Below are 23128 nucleotides of genomic sequence, written 5' to 3'. Positions count from 1 at the left end.
TCTGTATCCAACACTGCACTTCCAACCCCTTCCACTAACCCCTCTATATCCAAGGCTGCACTTCCTCTTCCACCAGCCCACCCTGTATCCAAGGCTTCCAAGATCTTCCACCAGCCCCTCTGTATCCAAGGCTGCTCTTCCAACCCCTTCCACCAGCTCCCCTGTATCCAAGGCTGCACTTCCAACCCCTTCCACCAGCCCCTCTATATCCAAGGCTGTTCTCCCCACCTCTTCCACCAGCCCCCCTGTATCCAAGGCTGCTCTTCCAACCCCTTCCACCAGCCCCTCTGTATCCAAGGCTGCACTTCCAACCCCTTCCACCAGCCCCTCTGAATCCAAGGCTGCACTTCCAACCCCTTCCACCAGCCTCTCTGTATCCAACACTGCACTTCCAACCCCTTCCATCAGCCCCTCTGTATCCAAGGCTGCTCTTCCAACCCCTTCCACCAGCCCTCTGTATCCAACTCTGCACTTCCAACCCCTCCACCAGCCCCTCTGTATCCAAGGCTGCTCTTCCAACCGCTTCCACCAGCTCTTCTGTATCCATGGCTGCTCTTCCAACTTCTTCCACCAGCCCCTCTGTATCCAACACTACACTTCCAACCCCTTCCACCAGCCCCTCTGTATCCAAGGCTGCTCTTCCAACCTCTTCCACCAGCCCCTCTGTATCCAAGGCTGCTCTTCCAACCTCTTCCACCAGCACCTCTGTATCCAAAGCTGCTCTTCCAACACCTTCCACCAGCCCCTCTGTATCCAAGGCTTGTCTTCTAACCCCTTCCTCCAGCCCCTCTGTATCCATCTCTGCACTTCCAACCCCCTCCACCAGCCCCTCTGTATCCAACACTGCACTTCCAACCCCTTCCACCAACCCCTCTATTTCCAAGACTGCACTTCCTCTTCCACCAGCCCCCCTGTATCCAAGGCTTCAAACCTCTTCCACCAGCCCCCCTGTAGCCAAGGCTGCTCTTCCAACCCCTTCCACCAGCTCCCCTGTATCCAAGGCTGCACTTCCAACCCCTTCCACCAGCCCCTCCATATCCAAGGCTGCTCTCCCCACCTCTTCCACCAGCCCCCCTGTATCCAAGGCTACTCTTCCAACCCCTTCCACCAACCCCTCTGTATCCAAGGCTGCTCTTACAACCTCTTCCACCAGCCCCTCTGTATCCAAGGCTGCTCTTCCAACCTCTTCCACCAGCCCCTCTGTATCCAACACTGCATTTCCAACCCCTTCCATCAGCCCCTCTGTATCCAAGGCTGCTCTTTCAACCTCTTCCACCAGCCCCTCTGTATCCAACACTGCACTTCCAACCTCTTCCACCAGCCCCCCCATATCCAACGCTGCTCTTCCAACCTTTTCCTCCAGCCCCTCTGTATCCAAGGCTGCTCTTCCAACCCCTTCCATCAGCCCCTCCGTATCCAAGGCTGCACTTTCAACCCCTTCCACCAGCCCCCCTGTATCCAAGGCTGCACTTCCAACCCCTTTTACCAGCCCCTCTGTATCCACAGCTGCTCTCCCAACCCCTTCCATCAGCCCCTCTGTATCCACAGCGGCTCTTCCAACCCCTTCCGCCAGCCCCTCTGTATCCAAGGCTGCTCTTCCAACCCCTTCCATCAGCCTCTCTGCATCCAAGGCTGCTCTTCCAACCTCTTCCACCAGCCCCTCTGTATCCAACACTGCACTTCCAACCCCTTCCACCAGCCCCTCTGTATCCAAGGCTGCTCTTCCAACCTCTCCCATTAGCCCCTCTGTATCCAAGGCTACTCTTCCAATCTCTTCCACCAGCCCCTCTGTATCCAAGGCTGCTCTTCCAACCCCTTCTACCATCCCCTCTGTATCCAAGGCTGCTCTTCCAACCTCTTCCACCAGCCCCTCTGTATCCAAGGCTGCACTTCCAACCCCTTCCACGAGCCCCTCTGAATCCAAGGCTGCACTTCCAACCCCTTCCACCAGCCTCTCTGTATCCAACACTGCACTTCCAACCCCTTCCATCAGCCCCTCTGTATCCAAGGCTGCTCTTCCAACCCCTTCCACCAGCCCTCTGTATCCAACTCTGCACTTCCAACCCCTCCACCAGCCCCTATGTATCCAACACTGCACTTCCAACCCCTTCCACTAACCCCTCTATATCCAAGGCTGCACTTCCTCTTCCACCAGCCCACCCTGTATCCAAGGCTTCCAAGATCTTCCACCAGCCCCTCTGTATCCAAGGCTGCTCTTCCAACCCCTTCCACCAGCTCCCCTGTATCCAAGGCTGCACTTCCAACCCCTTCCACCAGCCCCTCTATATCCAAGGGTGTTCTCCCCACCTCTTCCACCAGCCCCCCTGTATCCAAGGCTGCTCTTCCAACCCCTTCCACCAGCCCCTCTGTATCCAAGGCTGCACTTCCAACCCCTTCCACCAGCCCCTCTGAATCCAAGGCTGCACTTCCAACCCCTTCCACCAGCCTCTCTGTATCCAACACTGCACTTCCAACCCCTTCCATCAGCCCCTCTGTATCCAAGGCTGCTCTTCCAACCCCTTCCACCAGCCCTCTGTATCCAACTCTGCACTTCCAACCCCTCCACCAGCCCCTCTGTATCCAAGGCTGCTCTTCCAACCGCTTCCACCAGCTCTTCTGTATCCAAGGCTGCTCTTCCAACTTCTTCCACCAGCCCCTCTGTATCCAACACTACACTTCCAACCCCTTCCACCAGCCCCTCTGTATCCAAGGCTGCTCTTCCAACCTCTTCCACCAGCCCCTCTGTATCCAAGGCTGCTCTTCCAACCTCTTCCACCAGCACCTCTGTATCCAAAGCTGCTCTTCCAACACCTTCCACCAGCCCCTCTGTATCCAAGGCTTGTCTTCTAACCCCTTCCTCCAGCCCCTCTGTATCCATCTCTGCACTTCCAACCCCCTCCACCAGCCCCTCTGTATCCAACACTGCACTTCCAACCCCTTCCACCAACCCCTCTATTTCCAAGACTGCACTTCCTCTTCCACCAGCCCCCCTGTATCCAAGGCTTCAAACCTCTTCCACCAGCCCCCCTGTAGCCAAGGCTGCTCTTCCAACCCCTTCCACCAGCTCCCCTGTATCCAAGGCTGCACTTCCAACCCCTTCCACCAGCCCCTCCATATCCAAGGCTGCTCTCCCCACCTCTTCCACCAGCCCCCCTGTATCCAAGGCTACTCTTCCAACCCCTTCCACCAACCCCTCTGTATCCAAGGCTGCTCTTACAACCTCTTCCACCAGCCCCTCTGTATCCAAGGCTGCTCTTCCAACCTCTTCCACCAGCCCCTCTGTATCCAACACTGCATTTCCAACCCCTTCCATCAGCCCCTCTGTATCCAAGGCTGCTCTTTCAACCTCTTCCACCAGCCCCTCTGTATCCAACACTGCACTTCCAACCTCTTCCACCAGCCCCCCCATATCCAACGCTGCTCTTCCAACCTTTTCCTCCAGCCCCTCTGTATCCAAGGCTGCTCTTCCAACCCCTTCCATCAGCCCCTCCGTATCCAAGGCTGCACTTTCAACCCCTTCCACCAGCCCCCCTGTATCCAAGGCTGCACTTCCAACCCCTTTTACCAGCCCCTCTGTATCCACAGCTGCTCTCCCAACCCCTTCCATCAGCCCCTCTGTATCCACAGCGGCTCTTCCAACCCCTTCCGCCAGCCCCTCTGTATCCAAGGCTGCTCTTCCAACCCCTTCCATCAGCCTCTCTGCATCCAAGGCTGCTCTTCCAACCTCTTCCACCAGCCCCTCTGTATCCAACACTGCACTTCCAACCCCTTCCACCAGCCCCTCTGTATCCAAGGCTGCTCTTCCAACCTCTCCCATTAGCCCCTCTGTATCCAAGGCTACTCTTCCAATCTCTTCCACCAGCCCCTCTGTATCCAAGGCTGCTCTTCCAACCCCTTCTACCATCCCCTCTGTATCCAAGGCTGCTCTTCCAACCTCTTCCACCAGCCCCTCTGTATCCAAGGCTGCACTTCCAACCCCTTCCACGAGCCCCTCTGAATCCAAGGCTGCACTTCCAACCCCTTCCACCAGCCTCTCTGTATCCAACACTGCACTTCCAACCCCTTCCACAAGCCCTCTGTATCCAACTCTGCACTTCCAACCCCTCCACCAGCCCCTCTGTATCCAACACTGCACTTCCAACCCCTTCCACTAACCCCTCTATATCCAAGGCTGCACTTCCTCTTCCACCAGCCCACCCTGTATCCAAGGCTTCCAAGATCTTCCACCAGCCCCTCTGTATCCAAGGCTGCTCTTCCAACCCCTTCCACCAGCTCCCCTGTATCCAAGGCTGCACTGCCAACCCCTTCCACCAGCCCCTCTATATCCAAGGCTGTTCTCCCCACCTCTTCCACCAGCCCCCCTGATCCAAGGCTGCTCTTCCAACCCCTTCCACCAGCCCCTCTGTATCCAAGGCTGCACTTCCAACCCCTTCCACCAGCCCCTCTGAATCCAAGGCTGCACTTCCAACCCCTTCCGCCAGACTCTCTGTATCCAACACTGCACTTCCAACCCCTTCCATCAGCCCCTCTGTATCCAAGGCTGCTCTTCCAAACCCTTCCACCAGCCCTCTGTATCCAACTCTGCACTTCCAACCCCTCCACCAGCCCCTCTGTATCCAAGGCTGCTTTTCCAACCGCTTCCACCAGCTCTTCTGTATCCAAGGCTGCTCTTCCAACTTCTTCCACCAGCCCCTCTGTATCCAACACTACACTTCCAACCCCTTCCACCAGCCCCTCTGTATCCAAAGCTGCTCTTCCAACCTCTTCCACCAGCCCCTCTGTATCAAAGGCTGCTCTTCCAACCTCTTCCACCAGCACCTCTGTATCCAAAGCTGCTCTTCCAACACCTTCCACCAGCCCCTCTGTATCCATGGCTTGTCTTCCAACCCCTTCCTCCAGCCCCTCTGTATCCATCTCTGCACTTCCAACCCCCTCCACCAGCCCCTCTGTATCCAACACTGCACTTCCAACCCCTTCCACCAACCCCTCTATATCCAAGACTGCACTTCCTCTTCCACCAGCCCCCCCTGTATCCAAGGCTTCAAACCTCTTCCACCAGCCCCCCTGTAGCCAAGGCTGCTCTTCCAACCCCTTCCACCAGCTCCCCTGTATCCAAGGCTGTACTTCCAACCCCTTCCACCAGCCCCTCCATATCCAAGGCTGCTCTCCCCACCTCTTCCACCAGCCCCCCTGTATCCAAGGCTACTCTTCCAACCCCTTCCACCAACCCCTCTGTATCCAAGGCTGCTCTTCCAACCTCTTCCACCAGCCCCTCTGTATCCAAGGCTGCTCTTCCAACCTCTTCCACCAGCCCCTCTGTATCCAACACTGCACTTCCAACCCCTTCCATCAGCCCCTCTGTATCAAGGCTGCTCTTCCAACCTCTTCCACCAGCCCCTCTGTAGCCAACACTGCACTTCCAACCTCTTCCACCAGCCCCCCCATATCCAACGCTGCTCTTCCAACCTTTTCCTCCAGCCCCTCTGTATCCAAGGCTGCTCTTCCAACCCCTTCCATCAGCCCCTCTGTATCCATGGCTGCACTTTCAACCCCTTCCACCAGCCCCCCTGTATCCAAGGCTGCACTTCCAACCCCTTTTACCAGCCCCTCTGTATCCACAGCTGCTCTCCCAACCCCTTCCATCAGCCCCTCTGTATCCACAGCTGCTCTTCCAACCCCTTCCGCCAGCCCCTCTGTATCCAAGGCTGCTCTTCCAACCCCTTCCATCAGCCCCTCTGCATCCAAGGCTGCTCTTCCAACCATTTCCACCAGCCCCTCTGTATCGAAGGCTGCTCTTCCAACCCATTCCACCAGCCCTTCTGTATCCAAGGCTGCTCTCCCAACCCCTTCCATCAACCCCTCTGCAGCCACGGCTGCTCTTCCAACCTCTTTCACCAGCCCCCCCCGTATCCTCTCCTCTTCCTCCAGCCCCTCTGTAACTTACACCCTTCTATGCACTTTCTTCAGGTCTTTGGTCAGCTGCCCAGGCTGAAGGATGGGGACTTCTACCTTTACCAGTCCGGCGCCATCATGCGGTACCTGGGACGCAAGCACGGTGAGACCTGAGGTGTTAGGTAGGAGTAAACCAGGCTTATGTAGGAGTGAACGAGGCGAAGCAGGTGCTCTTTCCATATTCCTGGCCGCATGATCCATGGAGAGGAGGTTGCTATGAATATGGAGGGGGTCATAAACACACAGTGGTGTGGGGGGGGTAGACACATGTGGTTGTATCCCCCTCCTCATAGAAGTGCATAGAAACATCCAAGCCTTAGCTGAGGGGACCAGGCATGAAGCCGGATCTCTCTTGAGTATATAGTACTACAACCCTGGTGCTTACATGTATGGCACAGAGCTGGAGTGACCCTGTGACGTCATGGATCCCTTCCGACACTAATGTGTCATTATGACCCTCAGTGTGCTTTATCAGTGTGGACCCCTCAGGTGTCAGCCAGACCTTCAGGTAGCACACAGAGTGCAGTGATAGGTGGATCTCCCTCCGGAGTACTAAAAGAAGAGTGCAGTAATAAGGGCTGGCACTCCAGAGTACTACCAGATAGAGTGCAGTGACAGCAGGCTGTCACTCATGAGTGCTACCAGATAGAGTGCAGTGATAGGAGGCTGTCACTCCGGCGTACTACCAGACAGAGTGCAGTGAAAGCAGGCTGTCACTCCGGGGTACTAGCAGAAAGACTGCAGTGATAGGTGTCTGTCACTCTGGAGTACTACCAGATAGAGTGCAGTGACAGGAGGCTGTCACTCCAGAGTACTACGATATGGACTGCAGTGACAGGAGACTGTCACTCTGGATTACTACCCAATAGAGTGCAGTGACAGGAGGCTGTCACACTGGACTCCTACCAGATAGAGTGCAGAAACAGGAGGCTGTCACTCCGGAGTACTAGCAGAAGAGTGCAGTGATAGGTGCCTGTCACTCCAGAGTACTGCCAGTTACAGTGCAGTGATAGGTGGCTGTCACTCTGGAGTACTACCAGATAGAACTACCAGATAGAGTGCAGTGATAGGTGGCTGTCACTCTGGAGTACTAAAAGAAGAGTGCAGTAATAAGGGCTGGCACTCCAGAGTACTACCAGATAGAGTGCAGTGACAGCAGGCTGTCACTCATGAGTCCTACCAGATAGAGTGCAGTGATAGGAGGCTGTCACTCCGGCGTACTACCAGACAGAGTGCAGTGACAGCAGGCTGTCACTCCGGGGTACTAGCAGAAAGAGTGCAGTGATAGGTGGCTGTCACTCCAGAGTACTACCAGATAGAGTGCAGTGACAGGAGGCTGTCACTCCAGAGTACTACCATATGGACTGCAGTGACAGGAGGCTGTCACTCTGGATTACTACCCGATAGAGTGCAGTGACAGGAGGCTGTCACACTGGAGTCCTACCAGACAGAGTGCAGTAACAGGAGGCTGTCACTCCGGAGTACTTGCAGAAAGAGTTCAGTGACAGGTGGCTGTCACTCCGGAGTACTGCCAGATACAGTGCAGTGATAGATGGCTGTCACTCCGGGGTACTACCAGATAGAGTGCAGTGATAGGTGGCTGTCACTCTGGAGTACTACCAGAGACAGTACAGTGACAGGAGGCTGTCACTCCGGAGTACTACCATACAGAGTGCAGTGACAGGAGGCTGTCACTCTGGATTACTGCCATCTAGAGTGCAGTGACAGGAGGCTGTCACTCTGGAGCACTACCAGATAGAGTGCCACGTATCACTGCACTCTATCTGGTAGTACTCTGCAGTGACAGCCACCTACCACTGCACTCTATCTGGTAGTACTCAGAAGTGACAGCCACCTATCACTGCACTGTACTTGTAGTACTCAGAAGTGATGGCCACCTATCACTGCACGCTACTGGTAGCACTCTGGAGGGACAGCCACCTATCACTGCACTATACTGGTAGTACTCAGAAGCGACAGCCACCTATCACTGCACTGTACTGGTAGCACTCTGGAATGACAGCCACCTATCACTGCACTGCACTGGTAGTACTCAGAAGTGACAGCCACCTCTCACTGCACTCTACTGGTAGTTCTTTGGAGTGACAGTCACCTATCACTGAACTCTACTGTCAGAATGGACATCCATGTGTGGTAACCAGCACTGAGGGGCGTGGAAACAAAGAATACCACAAAGGGACCTGCAGATCTGATCAAAGCTGCAGACTCACTGAAGAGCATAAACTGTGTGTCTGTCTCTCACCCTTCCGCATTCGTGCTCTCCCTGCAGCCTTCACAGGCCTCCTGCAGTACTGCCCGAACCCCTGCATAGAATAAGGCATGATGTGTGATGGGTTATTCTCTGTAACACCCTCCGCGAACCTACCTTCTGCATCACCTGCCCTCATATCACTCGCTCTTAGTCAAAAGGCATGAACCCAGGTTTACACTGATCTCCTGTTAGTGGCTCAACCCTCACCCCTTAGGGCCACATTTATGACTCGGTTCGTGTCACTTTCCCACCAGGCAACGTGGAGCAAGAGTGACGCAAACCTTAAGTGAGCTTTATGAAGCCCCGCACGATCACCTTGTCTGGCCCTTTGTGGCCTCATAAATATCAAGTACAGCCTTACTCTGTGCCACAGAGGCATTTCCCAGTGGTGTAACAAAGGCCCCTACATCCCCCACAGTGCAGGGAGCCTCGGCCTCCAGGAGGGCCCTTCAGCACAGCACCGTGGCTGGAGAGTACAACATTGAGTCCAGGGGGGGTCCCTTCATGTTCTTTGCGAGGGGGCCCCCTCAAGTTTCATCACGCCACTGTCATTTCCATGGGTGTTGCATGGGTGTTCCCACCATACTGCCCCAGATTTACGTGAACTTGAAAACCTGGGAATGCACCAATTAGATCCGCCTCCCCAGGAGAGGCCTAACAAGGAGCAGTACCTTTGTGACAGTGATGTGCCGTATTCTTTTAAATATTTGCATGGCCGCCCTTCCCCCGTCACTCAGGGCAGAGCGGCGAGGTGACTGGATGTGCTGCCCTGCGCCACAAAGCCCATAAATGTGGGCCTTAGTTTTTAATCTAGTGCCAGAGAGAAAAAGCAGGTGCGGCTGGTTATTCGGGTGCGGTACCCACAGCAACCTCCACAGCAGCCCAAACAAACAGTTCACACAATCAAAACTGCCAAGTCATAGAGCAAAAACCTGTTTGAAAAACCCTTGGTAACAGCACGATTTGAGACTCTTTGCCTAAAAATGCTCAGAAAGATTTGCAATGTCTCTAAAATTGCTGTGACCCCTAAATATCGAATCCACAATATCAGTGGGACGCAATACCGAAAAAAATATCGTCAGGTAAGTCAATCTAGATTCTCTGCAAATACCAACATGTACATGTGTCTATGCGGCACGGATATCGTCAAGGTACGTAGATGTGGAGTTAGGAATAGTAAATCTATACCTCCCTGATGGCTTATATTTGAATATGTTTTTGTCCCCCCTTATTCTTTCCTCTGAACTCTTGCATCATAATACTGTTGGTGTCAAGATTCAGTGGTGCAATTGCTAATGTTAATGTTTCATAACCTCACTTCCTCCAGCAACACATTATCAATACTTGTTGAGCACAAATCAATATATGTATCAGTGCCTCTTGCCACTGAGGCTGTCAGCAGGTGCCCAGAGTCCTGGAGGCTTTTTCCTCTTTCTATGTGGGCGGCAGAAACCAGCACACACAGAGGTCCCCATTCACAATTAAATTTAAACCAAAAGTCTAAGTTCACGACTTTCAGGAACTCACAAAGGGCATTTACGAGTAGTTTCTATACGTCCACTCTCGGGGCAGAGATTCCACTCCAGGTGTGGAGTGTACTCCCTGCACTCAAAGGCCCATATTCATACTTTTTTAGCGCTGCATTTGCGTCATTTTTTTACGCAAAAGCGGCGCAAACTTACAATTGTAGTTTGTAAATTTGCGTCGCTTTTGCGTAAAAAGCGGCGCAAATGCAGCGCAAAAAAAGTATAAATATGGGCCAAAGTGTACTTTCTGCACCAGGAGTGTACTCTCCACGCTTGGGGTGAGAATACACTCCGGAGCAGAGAGTACACTCCGGTAGCGGGGAGTTCACTCCTGATGCGGAGATAACACTCCACACCCAGAGTGGACTGTCCAGGCAGAGTGTGGACATAAAGATACCACTTGCAATACCCTTTGGGAATACCGAAAGGTGGCATATTTACAATGAACTGGTGCAGCAATACTAAATCGTCATTATTTCATGATTGTTTAAGTGCAGGAAGGGACACCTTCCTGCACATAAACAGTCTTTTTGGCAGTTTTACTCTTTCTATGTTGCAGAATGCATCACACATAGAAAAAGCACAAACGAGGAGAAATGGAAGCATTTCTCCACTTTGCGCCACGCTAACGCCATCAGTTTTAGACACTGCCACAGATTTACAGATTCTTGTAAATTTGGGGCGGCGTCAAAAGTAATGTGAGTTGCAGTGGAACGCCCACTGCAGCACCCATTGCACGCCCCTCTGAAGCAGAAAACTACATCGGGGGCAAACTTGCAAGGCGGCGTTAAGTCACAAAAAGTGGCTGAGCGTTGCCTTGTAAATATGCGAAATGCACAGCGCCACCAGATCGTCACAAAAGGTAACGCTCCAGTGGCGCTGTGGGGCTTGTAAATCTACCCCTCTAAGTTTACACCCAAAGTCTAAGTTTACCTCGGTGAATAAGGCCCTCTATGTGGGCTGCATTCTTCAGCCCACATAGAGACGAAAAACCCTCCATGGATTGTTTTTGTGCAGGAAGGTCTCTCTTCCTGCACAAAAACAATACTGTCCATGATGCAGGCATCCTTGCACCATGGTCCCAGAGTGCCTGCATCGGCGCTATACAGCCCTCTGTGCGCCAGCAGAGGGGAATGGACAGAAATGCACCATATGTTGTAGATACAGTACATTTCTGCCCTTCCCCGTGGTGCATTTGCTATTCTGCCCTGTGCAGGGCCTATTCACAAGCCCTCTGGGCCACCGATGAATCACTTCTGTGATGCTCTTGGGGCACATAGTGCAGGCTCATACCTACAAGGCCACGTAAAGCCACTTTGTCTGGCTTTTCATGGCCTCATAGATATGGTGGAGGGTAACAGGGTGCAATTCTCTGCGTTGCCTTACTCTGCGGTGGAGGGCATTCCATGGGTGTTGCAGTGGGTTTTCCCATGGAACACGAAAGGGTTTTGGCGCATTCTCAAATCTACAAGAATCTGCAAACCTGGGATTGCATCAAAATCTTATGCCCCCGGGCAGGAGCAAGAAGGAGAAATATCTTTATTTCTCCTTGTTTTTTCTTCTTTCTATGTGTCCTGCATTCTGCAGCATGAATAGAACAAGGAAAATGCCTGCATTGATTGCTTTTTGTGCAGGAAGGGGGCCCTGTCTGCACAACAACAACCCTGTCTGCAACACAGGCATCCTTGCACCATGGTGCCAAGGTGACTGCTTCAGCGCTAGGCAGCCCATTGTGCGCCAGGGCATGGGGAGAGGGCAGGAGTGCGCGTCTCTGGTAGATACAGCGCATTTCTGCCCTTTCCCTGTGGCACAGGGCAGTATAGCAAGGTCAGTTGTTGCCCTGCACCACGGGGCTTGTAAATGAGCCCCCCAGTGTATGGGTATTTTGAAAGGTATGGGAGACTGCATGCACCTGTGTTTGCTGCAGGCAATATTTGTGACAAAATCAGAAAAATTAATTGTAAAAACCGGCCCACACTCTGATCTGTCAGACCAGCCCACCGGGCACTGCTTTCTTGCCCACTACGCCTGCCCGCCCCTCTGCTGCCTTTAGAAGCGAGTACCTTACTTTCCGTTTCTGGGCATTGCTACTCCTCGTGCCTGGGTGTATACACTGCCAGCACATTGTGACACATCTCTTTTGTCTGTACTGGTCTCTTCCTCTCCACCCAGTCGAGTCCAACATCAGGCAGGGCCTTGTTTCATTTCCATCAAGTGCTAGATTGGTGAGGAGCATTCCCTCTCCCAGTGAAGTGCACCAGATTACTATGTCTGTGGTGACCATTTAGTCATGAACGCAGCAGGATACATAGTGGATGTGTCTGAGTCTGTCCTCACTATACAATGACCACAGCCTGAGATGCAGCCATCCATTTGTCCATTCGTCCGTCCATCTGCCCCCCACCCATCCATTCATCCATCCATCTATCCATCCCCTTATCCATCCATCTACCTACCCACTCATCCATACATACATACCTGTATCCATCCATCCCTCAATCCATCATCCATTGAACCATCCATCCTTCCGTTTGTCCTTCCACCTTCTCCAACCCACCTACCCATCTATCCATTCATCCATCCATTTGTCCGTCCATCTGCCCACCCATTCATCCATCCCCTTATCCATCCATCTACCTACCCACTCATCCATACATATCTTCATCCATCCCTCAGTCCATCATCTACCCTCCCATCCATCCATCCCGTTATTCATCCATCTACCTACCCACTCATCCATCCATCACTCAATCCAACATCCATCCAACCATCCATCCTTCCGTTCTTCCTTCCACCATCTCCAACCCACCCACCCATCTATCCATCCATTCATCCATCCATCCTTCCACCCACCCATCCTTCCATCCATCATCCAATCATGCATCCATCCATCCACCATCTGTCCATCCATCCATCCATCCATCGGTACTCCGGACCACTTGATTTCTTTCATGCCAGGTAGGTCTCACTTCAAAACTCTTGGTCAGTCCCAAGCTACAGCCTAAAAAAAATCTAAAACTTCTGCCCATATCCCCCAACTCTACCCACTCTCTTCTACTCACCCTACACTTCCTTAGAAAAGCCATAACAGTTCAAGGCAAGAAACTCTGGCCAAAATTTAAGAAGGGCCTAGCGCCAACTTTCACCACATTAGTGTCATTTTTTTATGCTAATGTGGCAATAGTGTGGCAAAAATGCCACGTAATATTTACAAAGTGGTGCAATGCATGCTTTGCACTATTTTGTAAACCCTTGCACCACATTATGCCTGTGCCAGGCATAATGTATGCACGGGGGGCATTCCTCCATTGGGGGCTCACAAAAATAGGGCAGTGGAATCTCTAAGATTCCACTGCACCATTTTTAGTGGCATTTTTAATGCCTGCACAGATCACATCAGTATTTATAATGGGCCTCCATGTACTTTTCAGGATTAGCGCCAAAGGCTTTGGCACTAATCCTGCAAAGTACAACAATCGCGTAAAAAATTATGGGGGTCATTTCAACCTCAGTGGTTTTTTCACAAGACCGCAGAGGGACCGCCGTGCGACCACCGTGCTGAAGACCGCCAGTGCTGGCGGTTTTCCGCTCTGCGAATTATGACTGCTGGCAGCCCTCTGTCCTTTTCCGGACAAAGAGCCTCCAGCAGCCATACTGGCAGGCGGCGGGGAAGTCGAGGTTGCTCCACCTCCACCCCCCGTCAACAGAACCCGGCCCACCGAATCACGTTACGTGATTCGCCGTGGCGGTGTTCTGTTGACGGGTGCTGGTGGCGGAGCAGCCCCCATGGATCCCATTCCCTCCCGGAGGATCACCGGACCAGGTAAGCTGATTGTCCATTAGGGGAGGGGGTGGGGGGTGCTGTGTGTTGTGTGCGTGCATGGGGGTGTGCATGTGAGTATGAAGAGGGGGTGTGTGAGTGCGTGTATGCATGCAGGGGTGTAGTGTGTTTGGAAATGTGTGCGTGTCTACCTGTATGTATGTCTGTATGGATGTGTGCGTGTATGTCTGAATGTGGGTGTGCGTATATGACTGTGTGTGTGTCTGTTGGCATGGTTGTTCGTGTGTGTGCGGGTATGTGTGTTGGTGGTGTCTGCATGCGTGTCGGGTGTGTGTCTGTGTAGTGATGTTGGGGGTAGGGGTGGGGAGGGGGGCCTGCCACCTTTATGGGGTTGCAGGGGGGTGGGGGGTGTCAGGGAAGGACTCGGGGTGGGGCATGGTGGAGACCCCTATCAGTGCCAGGGAAGGGATTCCCTGGCACTGATAGTGGTTACCGCCATGGATTTCATGGCGGTTCCCAACCCCATGAAATCCATGGCGGTCAGCTGGGTCATGATGCCGTCGGCGGTCTTGTGACGGCCGCCGGGCTGGAGACCCAAGTCTCCAGCCCAGCGGTTGTCTCCGCCCTGGCTGTCAGTTCGGAGAAGTGGCAGATGACCATGGTGGTAACCGCCATGGTCATTATTCCAATTTTTTTACCGCCAGCCTGTTGGCGGTAAGACCGCCACTTCTCCGCCAACCGCCAGGGTTGTAATGAGGGCCTATGACTCTATTGTCCATAATCTGCGCCATGGTGCCCGTATGATAAATACAGTGCACACATGGTGGAGTTAGGGGGGCGCAATGGGTCGCAAGAAAGGTAGCGCTGCGTGACATAAAGCAGCACTTTTCTTAAATCTGGGCCTCTGTATCTCCTGGCCCTTGTCTGTCAACCACTCATCTCCCCAGCATCACCTGAGAGCTGGGCCATGCACTCAGAGTTCAGCAACCAAACAGGCTCCAAACTGGCCAATCTGACCATCAAAGAAATGGTCCCGCTGACCAGCTTGAACAACCCCTAGGTCCCCAGAAAACCAATGGGCCGCTGACAGCAAGAACCTGACAGCTTAACAATGAGAAAGGGAGAGAAGACAGAGCACCATGAAGAAGTGTTTGAAGGATCTGAACATTTAAGGGCATATTTACATGCCCGTGGCACAGGGTAATGTAGCAAGTGACCTTCCTGTGCTGCCCTGCACCACAAGGAAAGGGGAGAAATGCAGCGTATTTATAAGATACAGCACATTTCTGTCCTACAGTATAGTTTTGACACATTCCCAGGTTTACAGATTCTTGTAAATCTGGGAATGTGTCAAAATCCTTTGGTGTTACGTGGTAGCACCCACTGCAATGTCCGTGGTACACTTCTCTGAAGCAGTGTAAGGCAACTCAGAGACTTGTGGTTATTGCCATACACCAAATCTACTAGGCCATGAAAAGCTACACAAAGTGGCTTTGGATCACCTTGTAGATAAGGGTCTGCACTATGCGCCACCGGTGCATCACAAAAGTTGACACTCCGGCACGGCAGGGGGCTTGTATATATGCCCTTAGTCTTTTTTTGTGTTGCCCTGGGTTTGTTGTTAGTACGCTGAGCAGGGAGATGGGGATGGCACACTGGTCAGTCCAGTCCAAGGGTATTGGTTGCTTGCACAGGGTTGCTGTTGAGAAGACAAGGTCGAGGATCTGATCTGTGGGCAGTGTTGGTTGTGTGCCATGCTGTACCATGTTGAGTGTAGAGATGAGGCTGAAGAGGATGTGTCTTTTTTTCACCTTGTGTGTGACCCTGTCTGGTAACACCCAGATGATGGGACCTTGAAGAGTTAACTCCTGTGCAGATGGATAATGTGAAGTCCTCTTGCTTATTTTAAAGACAGTTTTGACATAAGACCATTGATGTCACTTCATAGGTAGATGGATGGTGGGAAATACATCAATGTCACTTTTAATTCAGATGCTTGATTGGAACTGAGGTAATGTCACTTCCTGTGCAGATGAATGATGGGAAATTAAGTCCTCTTGCTTGGCTTGTTTTTTAAGGAATGAAAATGTTTTTAGCTGATTCGTCAATAATTTTCAAATCCATTAGGGCACAGAGGCAAGGATTATGCTTCTCCTTTGCTGTTAATAATCAGAAATTCAGCAGCAGCTAATTAAAACAAACTTCTGAAAGAAACTACTTTTCCCATCATAACCAATATGACATCACAACTTATGCACCAATCATAGGCTCTGTGCCCCTATAAAGTGAGTTGCCTCAACCGGAACCAATCGAAAGCATAAGATATCTAATGAATCACTTTTTCTAAGGGAGTACCAAATTGCATAACTATATTTTGAAAACCGATTAAATAACAGCAAATCCTAAGGTTTTGATGCCATGGCTCCTCTTACAGAATGAGCACCGAATCTTGATGTGTCTGTGCCCGCCTCAGAGAGAATCCATTTCACCCAACGTCCAGTAGCAGAAGATAATGGGTGAAAAGGCTTCTGAAGGACGATTAAAATTTGGATTGCCTGAACTTCTAGTACGATTCTCGTACTCCTTCAAACATCAGACAATTATAACTTAGGATTCTCAGGAAAACTAGGACAAGAGATCCGCCTGGAAAGAGATTTTGTCATCCTTGCTGTAGTAAAAGATACCCCGGGGAAAAAACTCTACCTAAGTCTAGTGCCTTAACGTCCGGAACTCTCCTGCAGGAAACTAGACATGAGAGGATAGGTATTTTGCTGAAAGCTGCTTCTTGGACAAATCAGAATTGGCTGCCCATCTCTGTAGGAATTTTAAGACAATGTTGATGTTCCACAGAACTGAATACTTTGGGGAAGGAGGGTTGACTAACCAAATACTTCTCATGACCCTACTCACCAAAGGGTGCTTGCCAACTGGGTTCCCTTCACTGAGAAAATGACCCACAGAGATTGTAGAGCACCAGTCATTCACTGACAAATATGCAAGGCTCAAGGAAGCCATCTCTGCTAGGAAGTTGATAACAGAGGTAACAGGGCCCCCATGGGATCCAGATCTCATTCACTTCACCACCCCAACCATTTTTTCCACCCCAGTGCATATCTCTTGTGAGTAGATTCTTACCAGGAACTGGAAATGAAATAGACAGCTTGTGACGGAAGGCCTTGCAGGACCCAACATCTCCTGAAATACCCCAAGCCATGAGATGAAGGCGGCCCTGAAGAAGAAACTGGTGTTGTACACCCGAGAGATCCAGAGGAAGAACTGGGAATGAGGGAAGTTGAAGAGGAAGGTCGCCAGACATCTCCAGCAAGACCGGATACCAAGGATGAGCTCTCCGAAGTGGAGTGACTAGGATCAGTTCTGCTTGTTGGCGAAGAGTGTACACGGGAAATCTTGGGATCAATGGGAATGGCAGGGATGCATATTGTAGAGGATGTTTCACACTTGGAGAATGGCATCCGTAGCTGAAGCCACTGGATCTGGTATTGAAGAAAAATACCTCTCAAACTGAGTGGACAGACGGGATTAAAGACGTCCGTATGACACTGACCCCCAGTGATTCTACAGGGCTTGAAAGATTGAGGGGTGTAGTTTCCACTCAATGAAATCTCTGAGGTGTCTAGAGTTTCAATCGGCTATTTGATTGTTCTGACCTGGATGCTGCTGTAATGGAGATGCGATGTTGCAGGCAACAGTTTCAAAATGCGTTTGCAATGTCCTACATGTAGGAAAGTACAATCTTGCCTGGCATGTTACCCACTCCAATGCAGATGGACTCTCCAGATATTTCCACTTAGACAATGAAGACCCATCAGGTAATGACTGGTCTTATTGTCCTTCGTTTGGGGGGGGTTGTGTAGGAAAGTACCATCTTGCCTGGCATGTTACCCCCATTTTTACTGTATGTATGTTTGTTTTTGCCTATGTGTCACTGGGATCCTGCTACTCAGGACCCCAGTGCTCATAAAGTATGCCCTGTGTGTGTTCCCTGTGTGGTGCCTAACTGTATCACTGAGGCTCTGCTAACCAGAACCTCAGTGTTTATGCTCTCTCTGCTTTACAAATTGTCACTGCAGTCTAGTGACTAATTTTACCAATTCTCATCGGCACACTGGAACTCCCTTATAATTCCCTTGTATATGGTACCTAGGTACCCAGTGTATTGGGGTTCCAGGAGATCCCTATGGGCTGCTGTAGGAGGCTGGACTGTCTTGTAGTGAGTACCAAGGGGTACTTGCACCTTGCACCAGGCCCAGTTATCCCTTATTAGTGTATAGGGTGTCTAGCAGCATAGGCTGATAGATAATGGTAGCTTAGCAGAGCAGCTTAGGCTGAACTAGGAGACGAGTGAAGCTCCTACAGTACCACAAGTGTCACTTGCACAATATCATAAGAAAACACAATACACAGTTATACTAAAAATAAAGGTACTTTATTTTTATGACAATATGCCAAAGTATCTCAGAGTGTACCCTCAGTGAGAGGATAGGAAATATACACAAGATATATGTACACAATACCAAAAATATGCAGTATAGTCTTAGAAAACAGTGCAAACAATGTATAGTTACAATAGGATGCAATGGGGACACATAGGGATAGGAGCAACACAAACCATATACTCCAAAAGTGGAATGCGAACCACGAATGGACCCCAAACCTATGTGACCTTGTAGAGGGTCGCTGGGACTATTAGAAAATAGTGAGAGTTAGAAAAATAACCCTCCCCAAGACCCTGAAAAGTGTGTGCAAAGTGCACTAAAGTTCCCCAAAAGACAAAGAAGTCGTGATAGAGGAATAATGCAGGAAAGACACAAACCAACAATGCAACAACGGTGGATTTCCAATCGAGGGTACCTGTGGAACAAGGGGACCAAGTCCAAAAGTCACAAGCAAGTTGGAGATGGGCATATGCCCAGGAAATGCCAGCTGTGGGTGCAAAGAAGCTTCTACTGGACAGAAGAAGCTGAGGTTTCTGCAGGAACAAAAAGGGCTAGAGACTTCCCCTTTGGTGGACGGATCCCTCTCGCCGTGGAGAGTCGTGCAGAAGTGTTTTCCCGCCGAAAGAACGCCAACAAGCCTTGCTAGCTGCAAATCGTGCGGTTAACGTTTTTGGATGCTGCTGTGGCCAAGGAGGGACCAGGAGGTCGCAAATTGGACCAGGAGGTAGAGGGGACGTCGAGCAAGACAAGGAGCCCTCTTAGCAGCAGGTAGAACCCAGAGAAGTGCCAGAAACAGGCACTACAAGGATGTGTGAAATGGTGCTCACCCGAAGTTACACAAAGGAGTCCCACGTCGCCGGAGACCAACTTAGAAAGTCGTGCAATGCAGGTTGGAGTGCCGTGGACCCAGGCTTGGCTGTGCACAAAGGATTTCCGCCGGAAGTGCACAGGGGCCGGAGTAGCTGCAAAAGTCGCGGTTCCCAGCAATGCAGTCTGGCGTGGGGAGGCAAGGACTTACCTCCACCAAACTTGGACTGAAGAGTCACTGGACTGTGGGGGTCACTTGGACACAGTTGCTGGATTCGAGGGACCTCGCTCGTTGTGCTGAGAGGAGACCCAAGGGACTGGTAATGAAGCTTTTTGGTGCCTGCGGTCCCCTGACCAGCACCTCCCAAGGGAGGTGCCCAGAGCTCCTCCAGTGTGTCTCAGACCTCTGCCATCTTGGAAACAGAGGTGTTGGGGCACAATGGACAGCTCTGAGTGGCCAGTGCCAGCAGGTGGCGTCAGAGACCCCTCCTGATAGATGCTTACCTTTCTCAGTAGCCAATCCTCCTCTGAAGGCTATTTAGGGTCTCTCCTCTGGGCTATTCCTCAGATAATGAATGCAAGAGCTCACCAGAGTTCCTCTGCACTTCCATCTTCGACTTCTGCCAAGGATCGACTGGTGACTGCTCCAGGATACCTGCAAAACCGCAACAAAGTAGCAAGATGACTACCAGCAACATTGTAGCGCCTCATCCTGACGGCTTTCTCGACTGTTTCCTGGTGGTGCATGCTCTGAGGGCTGTCTGCCTTCACCCTGCACTGGAAGCCAAGAAGAAATCTCCTGTGGGTCGACGGAATCTTCCCCCTGCTAACGCAGGCACTAAACTTCTGCATCACCGGTCCTCTGGGTCCCCTCTCACCCTGACGAGCATGGTCCCTGGAACACAGGAGCTGGGTCCAAGTGTCTCCCACAGTCCAGTGCCCTTCTGTCCAAATTTGGTGGAGGTAAGTCCTTGCCTCCCCACGCAAGACAGTAATCCTGTGTACTGCGTGATCTGCAGTTGCTCGGTTTCTGTGCACTTTTCCAAGACTTCCTTTGTGCACAGCCTAGCCCAGGTCCCCAGCACTCCGTCCTGCATTGCCCAACTCGATGAGTTGGACTCCTACGTCGTGGGACCCTCCTTTGTGACTCTGAGTTGACTGCTGTCCTCAGATCTTCTAAGTGCCTGTTCCAGTACTTCTGTGGGTTCTGCCTGCTTCTGTGGGGGATCTCTGAGTTTCTGAGCACCTTCTCTGTCTCCTCCTCCAAGGGGTGACCTCCTGGTCCTTCTTGGGCCCCAGCAGCACCCAAAATCCTCAACCCGACTCTTGCAGCTAGCAAGGTTCATTTGGAGTCTTTCTGCGTGGAAATAACTCTGCATCCTTCAGCACACCGTGGTACATCGTCTGCCCAAAGGAGAAGTTCCTGGCACCTTCCGTTGTTGCAGAATCTTCAGCTTCTTCCACCCATAGGCAGCCCTTTTGCACCTTCATCCGGGGTTTAGTGGGCTCCTGCCCCCCCTGGACACTTGTGTGACTCTTGGACTTCGTCCCCTTCCTTTACAGGTCCTCAGGTCCAGGAATTCATCTTCAGTGTTTGTCTGGCAGTTGTTATTCTTGCAGAAATCCCTATCTCGACTATACTGTCTTTCTGGGGTAGTAGGGTAACATTACTCCTACTTTTCAGGGTCTTGGGGTTGGGTATCTTGGACACCCTTAGTGTTTTCTAACAGTCCCAGTGACCCTCTACAACCTACCATAGGCCTGGGGTCTATTCGTGATTCGCATTCCACTTTTGGAGTATATGGTTTGTGTTGCCCCTAGGCCTATTTCTACCTATTGCATCCTATTGTGATTCTACATTGTTTGCACTACTTTTCTCACTGTTACTTACCTGATTTTGGTTTGTGTACATATAATTTGTGTATATTACTTACCTACTATTTGAGGGTATCCTCTGAGATACTTTTGGCATATTGTCACTAAAATAAAGTACCTTTATTTTTAGTAACTCTGAGCATTGTGTTTTCTTGTGATATAGTGCTATATGATATAAGTGGTATAGTAGGAGCTTTGTATGTCTCCTAGTTCAGCCTAAGCTGCTAGAACACCTCTATTCTACTAATAAGGGATAACTGGACCTGGCACAAGGTGTAAATACCATAAGGTACCCACTATAAGCCAGGCCAGCCTCTTACACTACAGTACTCTGGATTTTGTCCCACCCAATTTGTTGATGTATCAAACTGCTGAGATATTGTCCATTCTCAGCAGGACACAACAACTCGATTAAGGTGCTAGGGTCTGATTGGCAAATGAACCTAAGAGCTCCATGCAATTTATGTGGAGATTGGATTCCTTTGCAGATCAGCGTCCTCCTGTGGAGACATTTCCTCATTTGGCTCCCCATCCCACAGACAGGCGTCTGATTCTAAAATGATGTCCAGCCAAGAGCCGAATATGGCTCAGCCATTCGAGGCGGTCACGTGGTCCAGCCACCACTGCAACTCCGCTCTGGTTTCTGGTGCCAGAGAGATCAGCACAAAGTAGTTCATCCACCTCTGAAGATGTATCTTTATCCATTGGAAAACCCTGTAATGAAGGGGGCCGGAAGATGGCCTGAATAGAGGAAGCTAGCAAGCCTACTATCCTGGCCAGAGTTTGCATTGACACCAAGTCCTTGTGGAGGACGGAGCAGATTTCTCTTTTTGCAGTTTTCAATTTCTGAGGGGGATGAGACAACTGGGCTGATAAGGAGTCAATTTGAAACCCCAGGAACTCCATGGGACGTGAAGGAATCAGAATAGATTTCTTCTTGTTGGTGAGGAAACTCAGGTCCTGGAGGAGATGGACCATCCAGTCCAAAGGGTGTAGTAACAATGGTTCGCTTGAGCCATTAGAAGAATGTCATATAAATGTATGATCAATCGTAGGCCTAGGGAGGGCAGGCACTCAACCACCGGGCACATCACCTCTGTGATGCACCAAGGAGGGGATGATAGACCAAAGCGGAGTCCCTTGAGCCTGCACCATTGACCGTTCCACCTGAACTGGAGAGATTTCTGGTGTGTGGAAATATGGGAATGGACAGGTAAGCATCCTTCAAATCAAGGTGCATCATCCAGCCTTTTTTCCAAAGGAGGTCCCTGGGAAGGTGAATTCCCTCCCTTTTGAAATGGCGGTAAAGAATCCACTCGGTGATCTCTTTGAGATTAATCACCAATCGGGAACCGCTGCCTCGTTTGAGCACCACAAACATATTGCTGCAAAAAGCTGAATAGTCCAGCTGATGAGGATAGACGGCATCTTTTTGCAACAGTAGGTTAATTTCTGTTTGGATGAAGGACCGATCTGTGAGGGAGAAGAGGGTGGGAGGGGGAAGGGATGGTTGGATAGGAACCTCAAAGAATTCCAGTTTGTACCCCAAGACTGTTTCCAGCACCCCAGATTCTGCAATCAGGAAAATCCAATTGGACAGAAAGTATTGTGTTCTGCCACCTGAGACAACGGAGGAGGGGTGAATCAGACTTAACTGAGGAGCAGGTCTTGGAGGAATAGATGCATTGGGAATGGAAGATCCTCTCTCATAGCGAGAGCTGCCTCCTTGTGCTCTGGAAGGGCAGAAAGTGTCTCTGTGTTGGGCGGAGTAGCCGCGACCTTTCTGTCAATTAGAGGTTTGGAGGCTTGAGCACTGGAATGGCAGGTCATTCGCCCTCTCTAACAGCTAGCCTTGGTGAAAAGGCTCTGATGGAAGACTTTGTGGAGTGAAGATTGGGCCTTGTCAAGGGCAGTGAATGTGTACACAAACTTTGCAAAATCTTTTACAAACTTGTCACCGAATAAAAGGCCAATGGCCAATGGACCAGGTTCTGCCATGGCTAGTTCTATGATCTTTGGATCACTACGAATCAATGAAGATTGGTGACGTTCCACAGACAATGCACAGTTGACATTTCTGAGCAAGCATAGTGCTGGTTGGGCCCAACCTGATAGCGTGTCAGGATCAATGGGGGAGTCGGACTCTTTGGCAATCACCTCCATCTCCAGGATCTTACACAAAGGCCCTGTGATGTCAATCAGTTTATCTTGACAGGCTTTCCATGACCTGTAAATCCCCTTTTTGTGATCTTTGGAGGAATGTTTCAGAAAGGTGACCAAGATAGGATTAAGTTGAGGAGTCTCAGCAACCTTGTCTGGAATGTCGGGCCTGGAGCATTTTGAACTAAGCCTGTCATGGACTTGTCCACTGTATGATTTCCAAAGGCGGTTATGGACATATTCCTTGACAGAGGAGGATCCAATCTGAAAAATGGGTATTGACAAAGTCGAGGTCAAT

At 51.0% G+C, this 23128-nt stretch overlaps 1 protein-coding gene across 1 annotated transcript in view; it reads left to right on the top strand.

The window, feature by feature from the left end:
* LOC138293750 (glutathione S-transferase P 1-like) overlaps positions 1 to 23128 on the top strand; it is a 133602-nt gene that overhangs the window by 82341 nt on the left and 28133 nt on the right. The window contains exon 4 of the mRNA XM_069233090.1: positions 5968 to 6055. Within this exon, the coding sequence (XP_069089191.1) occupies positions 5968 to 6055 (88 nt within the window). The remainder of the gene's footprint in view (positions 1 to 5967; positions 6056 to 23128) is intronic.

The sequence above is a fragment of the Pleurodeles waltl genome, chromosome 4_2 (assembly GCF_031143425.1).
Source record: "Pleurodeles waltl isolate 20211129_DDA chromosome 4_2, aPleWal1.hap1.20221129, whole genome shotgun sequence".
Lineage (NCBI taxonomy): Eukaryota > Metazoa > Chordata > Amphibia > Caudata > Salamandridae > Pleurodeles > Pleurodeles waltl.
Note: the sequence above shows the minus strand (reverse complement) of the source record. Positions and strands in the feature narration are given on the sequence as shown.